The sequence below is a fragment of the Cyrtonyx montezumae genome, unplaced genomic scaffold, assembly GCF_038088225.1.
Source record: "Cyrtonyx montezumae isolate F1298 unplaced genomic scaffold, pur_monq_1.0 scaffold_13, whole genome shotgun sequence".
NCBI lineage: Eukaryota > Metazoa > Chordata > Aves > Galliformes > Odontophoridae > Cyrtonyx > Cyrtonyx montezumae.
The window spans coordinates 28,411,973-28,426,921 of NW_027071859.1; the positions used below are offsets into that span (position 1 = coordinate 28,411,973).

At 38.6% G+C, this 14,949-nt stretch overlaps 1 protein-coding gene across 1 annotated transcript in view; it reads left to right on the forward strand.

Moving 5' to 3' along the window:
- KCNQ5 (potassium voltage-gated channel subfamily Q member 5) overlaps nucleotides 1-14,949 on the forward strand; it is a 244,422-nt gene that overhangs the window by 187,403 nt on the left and 42,070 nt on the right. The window contains exons 4-5 of the mRNA XM_065730893.1: nucleotides 11,763-11,938; nucleotides 12,355-12,480. Of these exons, the coding sequence (XP_065586965.1) occupies nucleotides 11,763-11,938; nucleotides 12,355-12,480 (302 nt within the window). The remainder of the gene's footprint in view (nucleotides 1-11,762; nucleotides 11,939-12,354; nucleotides 12,481-14,949) is intronic.

Sequence of the window (14,949 nt, forward strand, 5' to 3'; positions counted from 1 at the left end):
GAGAACTGTGTGTTGCCACCAGTGCTGCTGAGGGACTGGCAGCCTGATGGGCACAATAATCCAGTGGGAATTACAACAATCTCTATTTTCATGATTGTGCCTTGCATGGTTGCCCTCAAATTGCTGCTGGAAAAAAGAAAAAGTAAAAAAAAAAAAAAAAAAAAAAAAAAAGAACTTGTGTACAGGAAAAAGTACAGGTTTTAAATTTCTCCTTTTTACAGCTGCTGTGTTAAATAGAGCAATTAGGAAGAATTTTTCAGTGTAACAACATCGTTTCATTGTGTAACAGAGTTTAATATATCTCAAGTTTAACACAGCCCTGTAGAAATATTTGCATAATTCTAGAAAGCAAATTGGGCATGTCCTGCGCATGATAATTTCCTCTCCTCCCTACACACTCCTCAGCACCAGGATGCTAGAACATGAAGTCTCCTCTTAAAGAAAGATTACACTTTTTTTACCTTAAAGATTTTGCTTAAACTCTCCAAAGTGAAGATTTTACATTTTGCTGGGAGGTGATGGTGCTGCCTACAGAAGATCTAGGGAATATGTCCACTAGACCTACATCAGTTCTACGCATCAGCTACAAAACAGTGTAAGTGCTTATAAGTGCCTGGCAGAGCCATCTGTTACCACCACAGAAAGAGGCAGCTCCAGCCAGTGTCCCACTCATTTCACCTTGTCCTGGGGCTCAGGACAGCCCAGGGAGCATCCATGGGATAGCAGAGTCACACAGCCCAGGCACTCCTCTGCCACCTCAGCCTGCTCCTGACATGCACACTGGAGACTGTTTTGTTTTGGGTGTGCCTGAGGGATTGCACGTACCCCAAGCAAAGTGGTGGGTTGCAAAGACTGTCAGTCCTGAGCTAGTCAGCAACCACTTGCAGCCAGCTGAGGGAATTTGAGGAAGCTGGAGCTGGTACTGTGCTCACTCCTACTTCTCTTCAGGATTACAACACTTGTATTCTCCAAAAATAAAGCTTTGTGCTGACACCATAGTCCTTTGTGGACTTCCCACCCACTAATGCAGGCAGCTTGGTGGCTGGAGATAAAGTGGCTGTAAAATGCAGTAAATTCTGTATTTACGGAAACAGAGAAATCCCTGGAGGTATTCACACTGCCTGTGCAAGCCTCCAGGATGGCTGTGTAGGTTAGAAGTGCAAGCTGTGATCAGTCAGAAGGAAGAGGTGCATGCCTCTGGAAGGCTCAGAAAGCACAAGGAACTCATCTCTTTCAGGTTGCACAGAGGGACCATCTTCCTACCTTCAGCACCTGCACTGGATAGCTCAGCTAAGTTCTGGGCACCTCCTGCTTCCCCCTCTGCAAATTGGAGTACAGATTCCTGTATCCCTTTCTCTCCACCTACAGACTTTTCCTCTCTCCCAGAGAATGCTTCTCTCCTCTGTCCTTTTTGGCAACTTTACCTCTTTATTTTCCTTCCCATTCCCAATTAGTTTTTATCTGTTTACTTTCACCCTCAGTTCCCATGGTTTTTGGCCTTTCCACTCCTGTCCAGCTGCACTGCCTTTGCTTTAAACATGACCTGGGAACATGCGAGGATGGGTTTCTTTCTGCCTTGCTGAGACAGTGTACAGAGAGGGCCTCCCTGCTGACCTGGGCAAGGCAGGAGCAAGGATTGGTATTTTTATACATATGAGCAAATGCCAGTATGCCCTGAGCTGACTGTTGATGCTTGTAGCTCAGTCACACGCTCATATGGGAATTTGGAAAACCTAATTCCAGTAATTCATGGTGAAACATCCAGTCCAATTAATTTTCCCTCATTATTCTTTTACATCCTGGGGCAATGAATATTACAGGTTAATTGCATGTTTTGTTATTTTTTATCAGATATAAATTGTCTTTTGATCGTATTTTTATAAGGAAGGTTAAATAGGAGGCATCCACCAGGCCTTCTTGTCTTTCGCTAGTTTGCATACCTCTATCTGCCATCTCATACTTGTCTTCTGACTAACTGCTCCTGAATTATTTAGTCCTTTCTCACTGCATGTCTTGCCATGCCTGTACTTATTTTGTCTTTTTCCTGCTTGTAACTTTGCCCATCTTTTACAGTCTAACTTAATGAGCACGGTTATTTATCAGGTGTGTGTCTCACTGTCTGTCCTGCTGTATTTCCTTACAGAAGTCTTCACTGTTCTTTTTCTTCCACAGCAGCAGCCTTTTTCAGTAAGGTTTGCTACTGTACAGGGGAATGCCTCAGATATAGTAGAGTGACTGGCCAACACTGCTTCCCCAGTGTTTGTAGGGCATAATTTTGTTTGGCATGAAGCAATTACTGGGCAGTGCAAGTGAGGATTTATAGAAAGGAGTTGCATGAGTTACTTGTGGTTTGTGTCCTTGGTTGGACACAAACTGGGCTGGTGAACAATGCCAAAGAAAGGATTTTAAGTGTCTTTCTGTAAGCCAGTCTCAAAGCCAAATTAAGCTCAGGCTGAGTCATTAGTGCTTTCTTCCTTCTGGCAGATGCATATCAATAACTTTAGGATCAATGATTGGAAAAAGCTAATAAAGTATAAATCCATGAAAAGCTGGTAATGGAAGCTAATCTTAGCTTGCAGGAGGCCCTTGGTTTTTTAAGATTTATTGAGCCAGCTGTTAATAATATTATGATGTTTGCTGAGGACTTATTCAGACCACAGAAAGAGCATGTACTCAACAGCTCTATGAACCTTAACTGCTAATGCTACAAAGGAGAAAAGTTCCCATTGATGTCATTATCCCTATCTGAACTTAGTCAAAACTTATAACTACAATTTAAATTTCAGAATTTGTTGAGCTATTGTGATTCTTAGCCTACTGAGAAGTATTTTGGCTCTCTATAACAAAAGGTAAAATGACATTACTTTTATACATTTGTCATAATGGCTTGAAAATGTACTACTTTTACACAGTAACAATGAACATATACTTCCAGCTCATGGGCATCTCAGTGAATAATATAACTTGATCCAGTCTTGAAGATGAAGTTAGTTTCTTATTAGACACTTCAATTAAAAATGACAGAACAAAAACCTGGCAAATCTTCCTCATTCTGAATCTTTATAAAGAAATATTTTGTATTTCATAGAATCACAGAGTGGCCTGGGTTGAAAAGTACCTCCAAGATCATCTAGTTTCAACCCCCCTGGGTGTGGGCAGAGTCACCAATCACTAAGACCGGGCTGCCCAGGGCCACATCCAGCCTTGCCTTGAATGCCTCTAGGACATTTTTGTCTTAAAAAAATCACATCCAATACTTTTGGAAAATATTCATTGTTTTTCTGTTTCAAAAACTGTTTGACCTACAGATGTCAAATTTCTTGAATTCTGTTAGCTTTGCTATGGAGCGACTGGACTTGTTTTCAATTTCATTTCCTTTTGTTTGGGAGCAACATATGGCTACATTGAATGGTAAAAGGTTTTACTGCAAAAGATAGACTAAGATGCCTGTGAAGAAAGGGATTCAGTGGTACTGTTTGGGTATCGATATGTGGAAAAAGCATGGGATAGTCTCCTCCCCGATTTAGAAAGATTACATGTTTCCTGTGGTTAAAGCAAGGAATCTTAAGGTAATCATTTTTATTTAGGATGCAATGGAAAAATACTCCAAATGCTGAACCAGCTTTCAAACAAATGAGCAAATGTTTAGCAGCAGTTTTATAGCAGGTTTGTTTTATGTTCCCCCATGTCCACTTCCCTCCACATTTTCTGTTAGCCTGCATATAGAAGCCCAGGCCACAACCTGAAATCATAGAATTATCATACAGAGAGTATCCTGAGTTGGAAGTGACCCACAAGGATCGAGTTCAACTCCTGGCTCCACACTGCACACAACACTGTTAACAAGTGCTTATTTTCTGTGACTAAAAATATGTGAAATATTACTTATTTTATATCATACTGTTATACTTCATTTATTATTCCATTATTATAAAGATTTTATACATTTTATAAATAACATCATGTGTTACTTCATATGCATGTTAGAAATTTTAATGTAATTTATCATAAATAATTTTAATTCCTACTATTTTCTTCCAGCCAGAAAATATAACTGCATTTTGGTGAGCTGCCTGTCTAAACGAACACACTTGAGCTCTGTAAAATTAACTTACATCCCAGAGAAATGTCTCTATTTCCAGGAAGCTGCTTTCATTTCACATTGTATGGGAACTGCTGAATCATGGCCTGAACCACTGATTGGTCACCTGAGGTGAGCACCGAGTCAGCCATGGGCCACAGGTGGAGGTGATATACCTGTGTGATTGGAAGGGGTGGAGCCTGGCTCCACCTCTCCCAAACCCCATTTAAGGGCTGACCACCACCAGGGAAGGATCTCTTCTTGGAGATCCCTCCCATGTGGAGTTCATGTCAAGCCTCTATCATCCTAAGGGTGAGCTGCCCTCTTTGCAAACTATCTGTGCACTGTCTATATAGGCCTACTAAAATATACTCTCTTCCATACTATTTTTGAGTACCATCCTTGGGATTATTTACCATACACACATTAAAATAATTTCCTTATTCATATGATTCCAGTACATTGCAAATGAAAAATAGATATAGAGAGAAAGGCTCAAGACCATTTGTCTGTTTTGATCTTGTCTCTGGAGTAAGGCTCAGCTGATGAGTAAGAAAACCTGAGTTTCTACACACAGATCTGTGTCAGTGCACTCCTTAGAATTGAAGCTGGTGACTAATGTAGCCATTGTTGTGAGGAAAAAAAAAAAGGGAGTAAAAGTTGTAACTTCTGTTTTTCTTAAATTCTACTTCAGAACCTAGAGAGTAGTACAGCTTTGTCTGACTTCTTAATTTTGTGTGCCATTACTATGCAGTCCTATCTTCCTGTTCTTCTACAGCAATAAAAGTTAATTTTCACACTCATCTGTTTATCTCTGAAAAATATCTTGGTACACAAATCTAATTCACTTTCTTCCTTCTAAAAATACCAAGTACTTTCACATCTTGGAAAACAATTACAACAGGAAGCAAAATCACCAACGTGTTTTGCCAGCAAGGACAATTAAGACAGTTTCCATCCAGAGAATGTCATGTATTTGAAAACCCAAAGACCTTTTGGCTGGAGTGACAACAACATCTGCAAAAATCAAACAGTGTCATCTATCCCAAGAATTTCCTGAAGTTATCCTGCCAATTACTTTTACTAGTAGGTGACGATTAATCATAACCTGTCTGGCATCCAAGCAGAGAGATCTGATCTCTGACCAGAAAAGAAAAGCCTATATTCAGACATTGCAAATTTTGTCAGGACTCAAGATACTAAGCACTATTATCTTGAGTGTATGCAAAACTTGAGAGTATCTCGTATTGCTTGTGATTTTTTGTTGTTAATGATGATAGTTTAGCTGTTTGTTTGTTTTGTTTTTCGTGCAAAAAATGAGGTCTTGCCCCTGCAAATCTACTCAGGTTTTCAAGGGAAGTGCAGAACTCAGTTTCCTGCCTCTCCCAAATTACTCTAGAGATGTTCAGGTGATATATTTCAGTGGATGACATAAAAATGATTTTTATAGGTTTACGAACAATGTATCACTTTTCAAAGGATGAGTTTGGGTAACCTAAAAAGGCTGCATGTCTCCAGAGTAGTCTTCAGAAACCCAGTTTGCAGATTTTGACAGTCCTGTACAAAATGAACTGGACTTTATCAATAAATAGTGCTGCTCCTTCCAATGAAACAATTAAAGAAATATGGTAACATCCATCATCTCTCTAAATATGGCGTCAATCATCTCTATTAGGAGATTTAATTACAGATTCAATCCTAAATTTATTTTTCAATTAAGATTTTGCATGTTTTTAAGATGAAAATGTTGAAAATTCTTGACTTCTGAGGTTAATGTTTAGACAGGGTCATTGGAAGTTCAGCCCATATTAGGCCAGATTTTGTTGTTTTAATGATGTGAAATATCCCTCTGATTTTGTAGCAGTGGGACTATTCACAGAGCAAAGGAGCTGCCACCTGGCAAAAACATTGCAGTTTGCCTCTTTATAAATTAACCATTGCATCATGCTTTAATGGTGAATTTTATTCTTTGCCTTCTTGAACCAGTAGAGGGAAGCGGTTAATCCCTTTTTTGAGGCTAAAAGCATTTTTGTAGCCAGTTGAAATGACCTTCTCTATTCTGTGACATTTCTCAACAAGTGCTCAATGAATAATGATAAAATTATTTTCCTCTCTGAATACCTCTCTGTTTGAGTATTCAGAAGCCTGCCTTAAACCCTATGATTGTCTTCCTTCTTTCTTCCTTTCTTCATATTCAAAATAAGTAAATAAGTAAAGGAAGTTTTTAATTATTTCTGTGGGTGTTGTCATAAATCTGGATTCGAGCGTATTTTAAACCCTTAGCAAGTGGGAATAATAGCTCACTGTGCTGCAGTATGTATGTATGAATGTAACCTGTACCATTGTAACCATATGGAATTGACTTTCAAGCCCGCTTGATACTCTTAGTAGATTGTAGAGATCAGTGGCTCTATAATCATGGGATTAAATTGCTTTGTTTTCATGCATAGCCTTGAAATGTAGGGTAAATACTTACTTTGAGAACTGTTCATGGGAAATGACCAGTACAAGACACCTCTTTTCTCTAGTTCATAACTAGTATGCCTCAACCAAGAAAGTAAGCTTCAGAAGGACATCCTAAGTGTAGTCTAAATATTATTATACAGTTGCTAGAGAGTTTCCTTAGTGTATTAATAAAGCAAAAGGCTAGATAAACCACATTTTTCAGATGCTCTACTTATTCCTGCACTTTTTGGAGACAGATGTATCCTAGCTCAGTACATCTTTGTACTGTTCACATCTCTGTACTGTTCTGTAGTGGGATCAAAGATGGTAATTGACAAGCATTACAACTTCTTCATGTTTTTAACAAGCACAAACTCATGGCATTTCCTGTGAATTTATAGCTGTATGGGAACTGCTGAGTCAGGGCCTGAACCACTGATTGAGCACCTGGAGAAAAGACCTTGTCAGTCCTGGAAGCACAGGTGAAGGCAGTTCTCCTGTGTGACCAGAAGGTGAGGAGCCAGGCTTCATTCCTCTTAGGCCTCATTTAAAAGATGACTGCCACTGGAAGAGGGTCTTTTGTTGGAGGTCCTTCCTTTTTGGAGTCTTTCTGTAAGCCTACATCTTTAGAGATAGGTGAGTTTTTGTTTTTTTCTCTAACACTTTCTCATTGCACTGGTCCTGCTGCTGTTACAATAGTATTAATAATACTATTATAGTATCATTATAGTATTATTATAATAGTTTTAATAATACTATTTTGGTAATATAACAATGATCCTAAAATGATTAAGTGCTACTCATTTTCTATTCTGATAAAGACACTGAAAAAAATCACAGAGTTAATGTGACCCATGTTGGCTTATACTAATAAACTTACTTAGAAGGAAAAGATTTTCTAATCCATCAGAACTAAATGCAGGCAAAGCATTAAATGTGGAAAAAGCTGTCACTAGCATTTTATTTTGAAGAAGATGCATGAGACAGATTGCAGGTGTGTGTATTAGTTTGAGCCTATATATGAGCTACAAGCAGGTGGAAGATGGTCATTAATTATGTTTTACTTGTTCATTGCAGGGGAGTTGGACTAGATGACTGTTAAAGATCCCTTCCAACTCAAATGATTTTACAACTCTATGATTTCCTAACATCATCTTGATATTGTTCCTGTAACTTTAGAGATTATCCTGATAGTATATGAATCAAAGGCCTAACATCCTCTGTGAAGTGAGGAACTCAGATTGGCACACCCCTCATGAGCTATTACTGCATTTCAGGTTATTGCATTACTGAGCTTTATTCACTTGTCTTTACTTACTGTCACTATTTTAATGAGATTGAACAAAATGGAAATGTAATATGTTATATACATCGTTCTGGGTTCATTAGTTTTCTTTTTTTCTGGGCCTATCAGGTATTAAAGACCACGACTGTCAGACAAAAAGCTTTCACTAAGTTGCTATTAACAAAGCATTCATAATTTGTTAATTGTTAACATGTAATCTCTGGGGTTTTCAGTAGTGCTAGATGAAAGGTCTAGATGAAAAAATATTTTGCTTAAAGTTGAAATTAAAGTGTTAAAACCTGAACACTGCAAGAGTTGCCAAGAAGATCTAGAATCTCAGACTGAAGTTAATAAGGGAGGATACTATCTGCAAAGATAGTAATTTGAGAGATATTTCTGAAGATTTAATAAAAATCCATCTTATAGCTGAGGAGATACTTAAAATAGAAGATCACAAAATTATCTTGAAAAAAATTAAGAGATACACTTCACAAACTTCTGTCTTCTAGTAATTCATGGCAGTGATGTTTGGAACTATACTGCCCATTATTCATACACATACAAGCATTTGCTGGTGCTTTACAGTAAAATAGAGTGAAACTTTAGTCCCAGCTCAGTTAATTGAAACCCTGCTACTTACTTCTATACAATTAGGATTTTGCCCATAACCCACCTTCTGACTTTTTTTAGTTCTCAATTTTCCAGTTTTGTTCCTGAAAGATAAGAAGAAAATGATAGAATTTTCTCAAAGCCTTCTTAAAATATAGAAATACCATGGAGACTTCACCTGTAAACTAGAGCAAATGACATTTGAGCTATGCTGGGTAAAAGCTTTGGGGGGAAAGAACTGTATTTAACTTCTAATTTTCCAGTACAGATAATGCTTGATAAGAAAGCAAATTTAACTTATTCAGAAGTGACTCAAACCTGTTGCAGCTTTTTGTTTGGACTCTGTTTTCATTCCAGGAGAGGTTTATTTTTATTTATCTTCCACCTGTTCCTGGCAAGCTAAACTACACTAAAATAATCAGCTTGCCTGCCTCTGAGGAAACAGAGCCAGAGAGGGCTGCCTTTAGAAATGGACACACTCTTTCCTTCCCTATTCCCAGCCTGAAGTGTTTTTTTTTTTTTGGAGGAGTGCATTGTGAGGAGGTGAAGAAAATGAGAAAGGTGTGAAAGAAACACCAGTAGATTGGGAAGGCTCTCTTCCCTCCTCCAACTGTTCTTAAGCATGTGTTCTTGCATTTTCTGTTCACCTGCTCCCTTGTGTCTTCCTCACCACTTTGCCTCTCCATCTCTGTATGAGTAGGTAACACTCCTAGACCAATAGTAAAGAGAGGGAAAAATGAGCTACACTGTTGTTGGCTTCTTCATCTCACACAGTCAGAAGGGACTGGAGACCTTCTGTGTGGCAGAAGGACAGTGCATTCCCAGCAGATGCTGTGCAGTGCTGGGAGAAGTGAATTAATTTACATTTTTTTGCACTGATATAACAAAAGCTGCCAGAATCCCTGGTAGTGGGAGGAATAAGTGAAGGGACAAATCATTTGCTTTTCTTAAAAAAAAAAAAAAAAAAAAAAAGTAACTTTCAAAGCAAGTGATGGAAAACAGAACTCTCAAAGTACATAAATCACTTCTGGAACAAAAACATAATCCTAATATTTGGATGATATTTTTCAAGTTCTAAGGTTGATTTATTTTCTGGAGTGAACGCTGGTTGTTTGTTGGTTTTTTTTTTTTGCTTGTTTTTTTATTTGTTTTGGGTTTTTTTATGATATCTGCTTTGCTACTAGCTCCCCTCACTAATTAGAAATGGCTGTTAGATTACTGCTCTGCTATGGATCAAGCCAAGCTAACTGTGATGTTCTTTTAGTAACAAGGGATGCTCCTTCAACACAGTCCATATTGCTCACAGCTTTTTTTGCACACCCAACATGAGCCTCAGATCCAGATAAACACTCCTAAATATAGATGTTTGCTTGTAGGTGGGTATGTATGTGCTGCACATCCATACTTCCAGTTGGACAAGATCTAGGGCTTAGTTCAGTGGGATAAATAGAGGTGTCCTCTGTTACATGATATTCCCTGCTCTTCAGCTACTTCTCCAGAAGGGCACAGGCTTCTCAAGTCTATGAGCATATGTACTGGACTTAGTGGATGTCTCAGATACCTTAGGGCATCTCGGATGGCACTGGACAAACAAATTCAGGCAGATGAAACAATCCTCTTTTTGTGCCAAGCCCTGAGCACAAGTCAGCTGAGAAGTCAGCAGGAGCCTTCCTAAGGGTTAGCACACCATGCTTAGTTGACGTGATTGCCTTGTGCTGCATGTAGTAATTAGACACCTGATTCACAACTTACGATTTCAAATGTCTCAACATGGAGCTGAATCCTACCACACTTTTCTTTATGGTCTCCATTAGGGTTGTTGACATCTTTAACTTTTCCTGATCAATTATCCTGTTTCTGAATTCTTACCCAGACCTGCTGCAGCTGGTTACTATGCTCTTGAGCTCTGCGCAGAGACGGCCAGGATACATTATCTGTTCCTAGCTTTCTAAACTTGTTAGATTTACATCTAGAAGCAAATTCAGTTTTACAACAGTCTACTATATAGTTGCCAAATACGATCTGTCCATGTTGAAGCTAAAGGCACCATAAGATATCAGCGCAGAAGACAGGCAGCTCAGCCCACTTGTCCAACAGTGGCACAGGACAGTAATGGGTGGTTAGGAAAGATTACAGAAGGAGGGCAAGCATGCAGTGATATTTCTCAGCCTCTAGTGCCTGATGCTTTGAGACTTCCTGAGCCAGAAGTAAGTTCTAGGTGTTTATTAGACCTGGATTGTTTTCTCCTATGAGATGCAGCTGGTTTTGAACTCGTGAACTTTTATTGACTTGTGTCAAGGATTTCACACTGTGAACCACAAAACCATCTTGACTCAGGATGACTGTTGATACCTAACGCAAAAGAGGTAGAACTCATGTCAGCATGAAGTTCTCATCTGTGGATATGTTTTTAGATTAGATTCTTTCATGTCAACCTACAAACAGCAAAAAATACAAAGATATAAGCCATGTACTTTGTTAAAAAAAAAAAAAGACTTGAAGCTTTTAAAGAATTAATGTTGAGGTGGTGAAGTAACAAAGTTTATTCTGCCCTTTTCCACTTTCTGCACACCAGTGTGTCTGCCCCAGTCATCATGAAAGAACATTATTCCTTCTCACAGTATCCATGTGCCTTCACTGTTATCTTCTCATCTCCCTTTAAATGCTGTTCTGGCTCAAAGGGCATTTGGCTGATTAGTTCATGCAGAACAAACTCGCTCTCACAGTTTGAATCTGTGACCTGAAGAAATAAATCCTAACACTTGTTATGCTGCAGGAAAAATCTTGCCAGGCTGCCAACTAAAAGAATGCTTCTGAGTGCCCAGGACTATATTTTTTCCTTTCCGGGAAATGGTACCTCAGGGGAGTTGCCTCCAGAAACTGTATGTCTGAGCAGTGTCTGTACTCACAGGAAGCTAATAAGTCTGGTTCCACTGACTCTCACCACTGAGGCAGCTCTATTTTTGTCTTCTTTCTTTTTTTTCTTCTTTTCTGGCATTTCACTAAGAAAGTTGCTGTGTGAAAGGGGAAAACATTCAAGACTGTCTACTGATTTGTACAGGTACTACGCTACACCAGTCTTCAAAGTTCAAACATGGTGATCCTTCAAATCTACTCTCGTTATTCAAATGTTTTCAAAACAGCTGCCATCAATTTTCACCCTAGAGATCTCCCAGAGCATACTTTGACTCTGGTCCTCACTTTGTAACCCTGTCTCAAACAGGATTCTCTGCTTTGGATTCCCACCTGTAGTCTCTCTTTTGTCCCCAGTCAGCTCTTGAACACTACATGTTGTTGATTGGTTCGTGGACATTAATGTTTTCTATAATATATTTCTTTCAGACATCATTGTTCTCATCGCTTCAATAGCAGTTGTTTCTGCAAAAACTCAGGGTAACATTTTTGCAACATCAGCACTGAGAAGTCTTCGTTTCCTACAGATCCTTCGTATGGTGCGCATGGACCGAAGAGGAGGCACTTGGAAATTGTTAGGTTCAGTAGTTTATGCACATAGTAAGGTATGTAATCATAAGTGCTGGTTTTGAGGTCTTCATTGGGTTCAGTGTGAATCCAAGGAAATAAATATTTACCAATTTTGATCAGAATATTTAGAATTTTCTGAAATAACACCAGCTGTATTGGGCATCACTACAGTTATGTAATGCCATATTAAATACTAAAAGGTTTTGGAATATGTGGAAAATGTTGGATTTCACATGCTACTGTAATTCTAAATACATTGGTGAAGTTCCTAGAGCTTCAAAGGAGTATTTTTGATCCATTTTTAGAGAAAATTTGCATCAGCAGCAAAGTACTTGACTTTTAATTACTCAGATGCCAAAAAAGTATATAAATATTTTCACTGTGTCTCCTTCAAAGTGCCATTCTGTTCAGTTTTTCAAATGGATATTAATCTTTGCTTTGTTTTATCTAGGAATTAATCACAGCCTGGTACATAGGATTTTTAGTACTCATCTTTTCATCTTTCCTGGTTTATCTGGTGGAAAAAGATGCAAACAATCAGTTCTCTACATATGCAGATGCTCTCTGGTGGGGCACAGTAAGTATACAAAAATAATACGCACTGCTTCATGAGTATGCTGGAGTGCTTTGGATTTCACCTGCTGTTGATTTTAACTTAGTGAGATGTTCAGTGAATCGTTTCCACTGGCAGAAAGCTGGTCTGAGTCTTCCTTCTAAAGCTATTCATTTGTACATCCATAGTTCATTTTATTCCGTCTTGCAGAACAGCTGTTTATGAGATTCTGCTGCAAACCAGATCACTGAACCTCCAAGAGAAGAAAGCATTTCATTTTTTAAACGAGATCTTTTCAGTAATGTGTTTTATAGTATTGTCCCATGAGGAGCTGCTTTGATCCAAATGAGAGCTATGAGCTACAGAGCAAGAAGTGTCAGGGAAGTAGGAATAAAATTCTTATGTCATCTTTGCAGTGAAAGGAAATGTTTTTCACTGCCCTTAGAATGAAGTTGCTTCTCCTTCCCTGTGCCTTGAGGACAAAAAGCAAGAATAAATATTCTCATTCTGGTTCAACAGTGTTCTCCAATCTTTTATACAGGTGTAAAAGCTCTGATTTAGTTGAACATTTAAGGTCTTACTTAACTATCAAATCAATTACCTTGTTGAAATCTGTGGGATGTAAGTACATGCCTGACTGCTTTTGCTAAAGTAGGAGGACTATATGAATGCTTATGTGTTTAAATAAACCAGGCTTTAAATGAACAATGAAGTAATGACGACCTAGGTGTCTTAAGTATTTGACTTGTTCTTTTATGGCCCAGTGTATAGCTTTTTTTATTATTATTATTGCTGAAATATGCTCTGTAATGAGCTAGACCTCTGTACTATGTGGGAGTTATGTGAACAGCAGCTGGAATACTTGCCCCAACAAAGCCTATTGCATAGCTATTGCCAAGCAGTAAAAAAAAAAAAAAAAAATGGGAAGGAGTTTGGTTTTTGTTTTGAGTGGTTTTTGTCCTTCTGATGCAGTGGAGCACTATGAGTGCTGATAGTGTCTGGATAGTGGAATAATGCCTGTGAGATCATTAATGCTGACATAACCAAGAGCACTCATTAGTTTACCTGGGATAAGCATGAGAGTTGAAGCAGCGTCTGTTACCTTTCCTGACCAGAGAGATGCAGGAATGAAGCTTTCTCACCTCAGATCCTCTGCTAGAATGGTCTCTGTTTGAAGTCAGTAGTACTTGCAGACTCAGAGCTATTCAAAAGGCTTTTCCAAAATGCACTGAATCTTTGAGAAGTATTTTTAATAAGTTTCATTTACATTTTAAGCAAAGGTCAGGGTCATTTCTGATTAGTATAACTAGCCTGTGTGTTTGAAATCTGTTCATCCTAGGAACAGTCATTTGTTAATCTTCCCTAGTGACTGTATTGTTGTACTCGCACAAAACTGGGGAGATAGGAAAAGCCAGACCTAATGAGTCTTATTTGCACATCCACAAAAGGACAGAAATATTTTTCCTGGACCTTGGTATGAGTGTCAAAATCTCTAATGACATACATGCTTCTATTCTGTAATGTGAATGAACATAAGATTCACATGGGCTAAAACCATCAAAGCAGGTTTTGCCCTCAGTCTCACAACTGTTTGTTTTGTGGATTATCTATCTGTAACTGAAATAATTCATCCCAAAGCAGTAGGATGTTTACTTTTCTCCAAAAGCTGAGACCCAGATCTGGCTTACAACTTTCCAACCTGTCTACATAGGCATAATTTTGAAGCATCTGGCTTGGGATGCCGATGACTTTGCTTATGGGTACCCAGTCTCCTGCAGACTGCAAACACAGTTCCCCTTTTTTGGTTGTCAGAGTCCTGCAGGAAGCCCTCCTTAGGTCATGCAGGTGGGATGCTGTGGCACATGCATCTGGGAATGTGTGCTTTCAGACACTTCATTTCCCAGGAAACAACTCCTACATCTCTGCAAAGCTTTGTGTGACTTAGCACTGGTTAAGCAGATATTTGGGGCTTAGCACAGGATTGTACCCACCTGCCAGCAGATACTGATGAGGGGACACAGACCATCAAGGAATAGGAAAGACTCAGCAAACCAGATCTCAATCTTGCCATCCATCTGAGGCTCGTGTCAGGTCCACAACTTTCCTCCTGAGCACTTCAGACAGCAGGGATATGATCTTTATTTTTGAATTTACTTCTGCACTACCTGCTGACTGCTATTTTTTCAAGGAAAAACCCTGCTAAGAAATAATCATTTTACAAAGTGGTGCTTAAAATATTTTGTATACTATGAAGCTAGAATGTATGAGTCATAGGTCAGATAAGTAGTGCAACTGAGAAAATAGGAATCTTTTTTTGACATCAGCAGGAAAAACAGCAAATTATAATCAAAAACCTGAAAACAATCTGTATTGTATATTTCTATACCTTTTCTTCTTTCCCCCAGTGTGTGATGTGAATACATTTAAATTTTTAATGTACTTAAGTGCACAACATTACTGAAAAATCTATGTTCCCCTCTACCTGTTATCTTT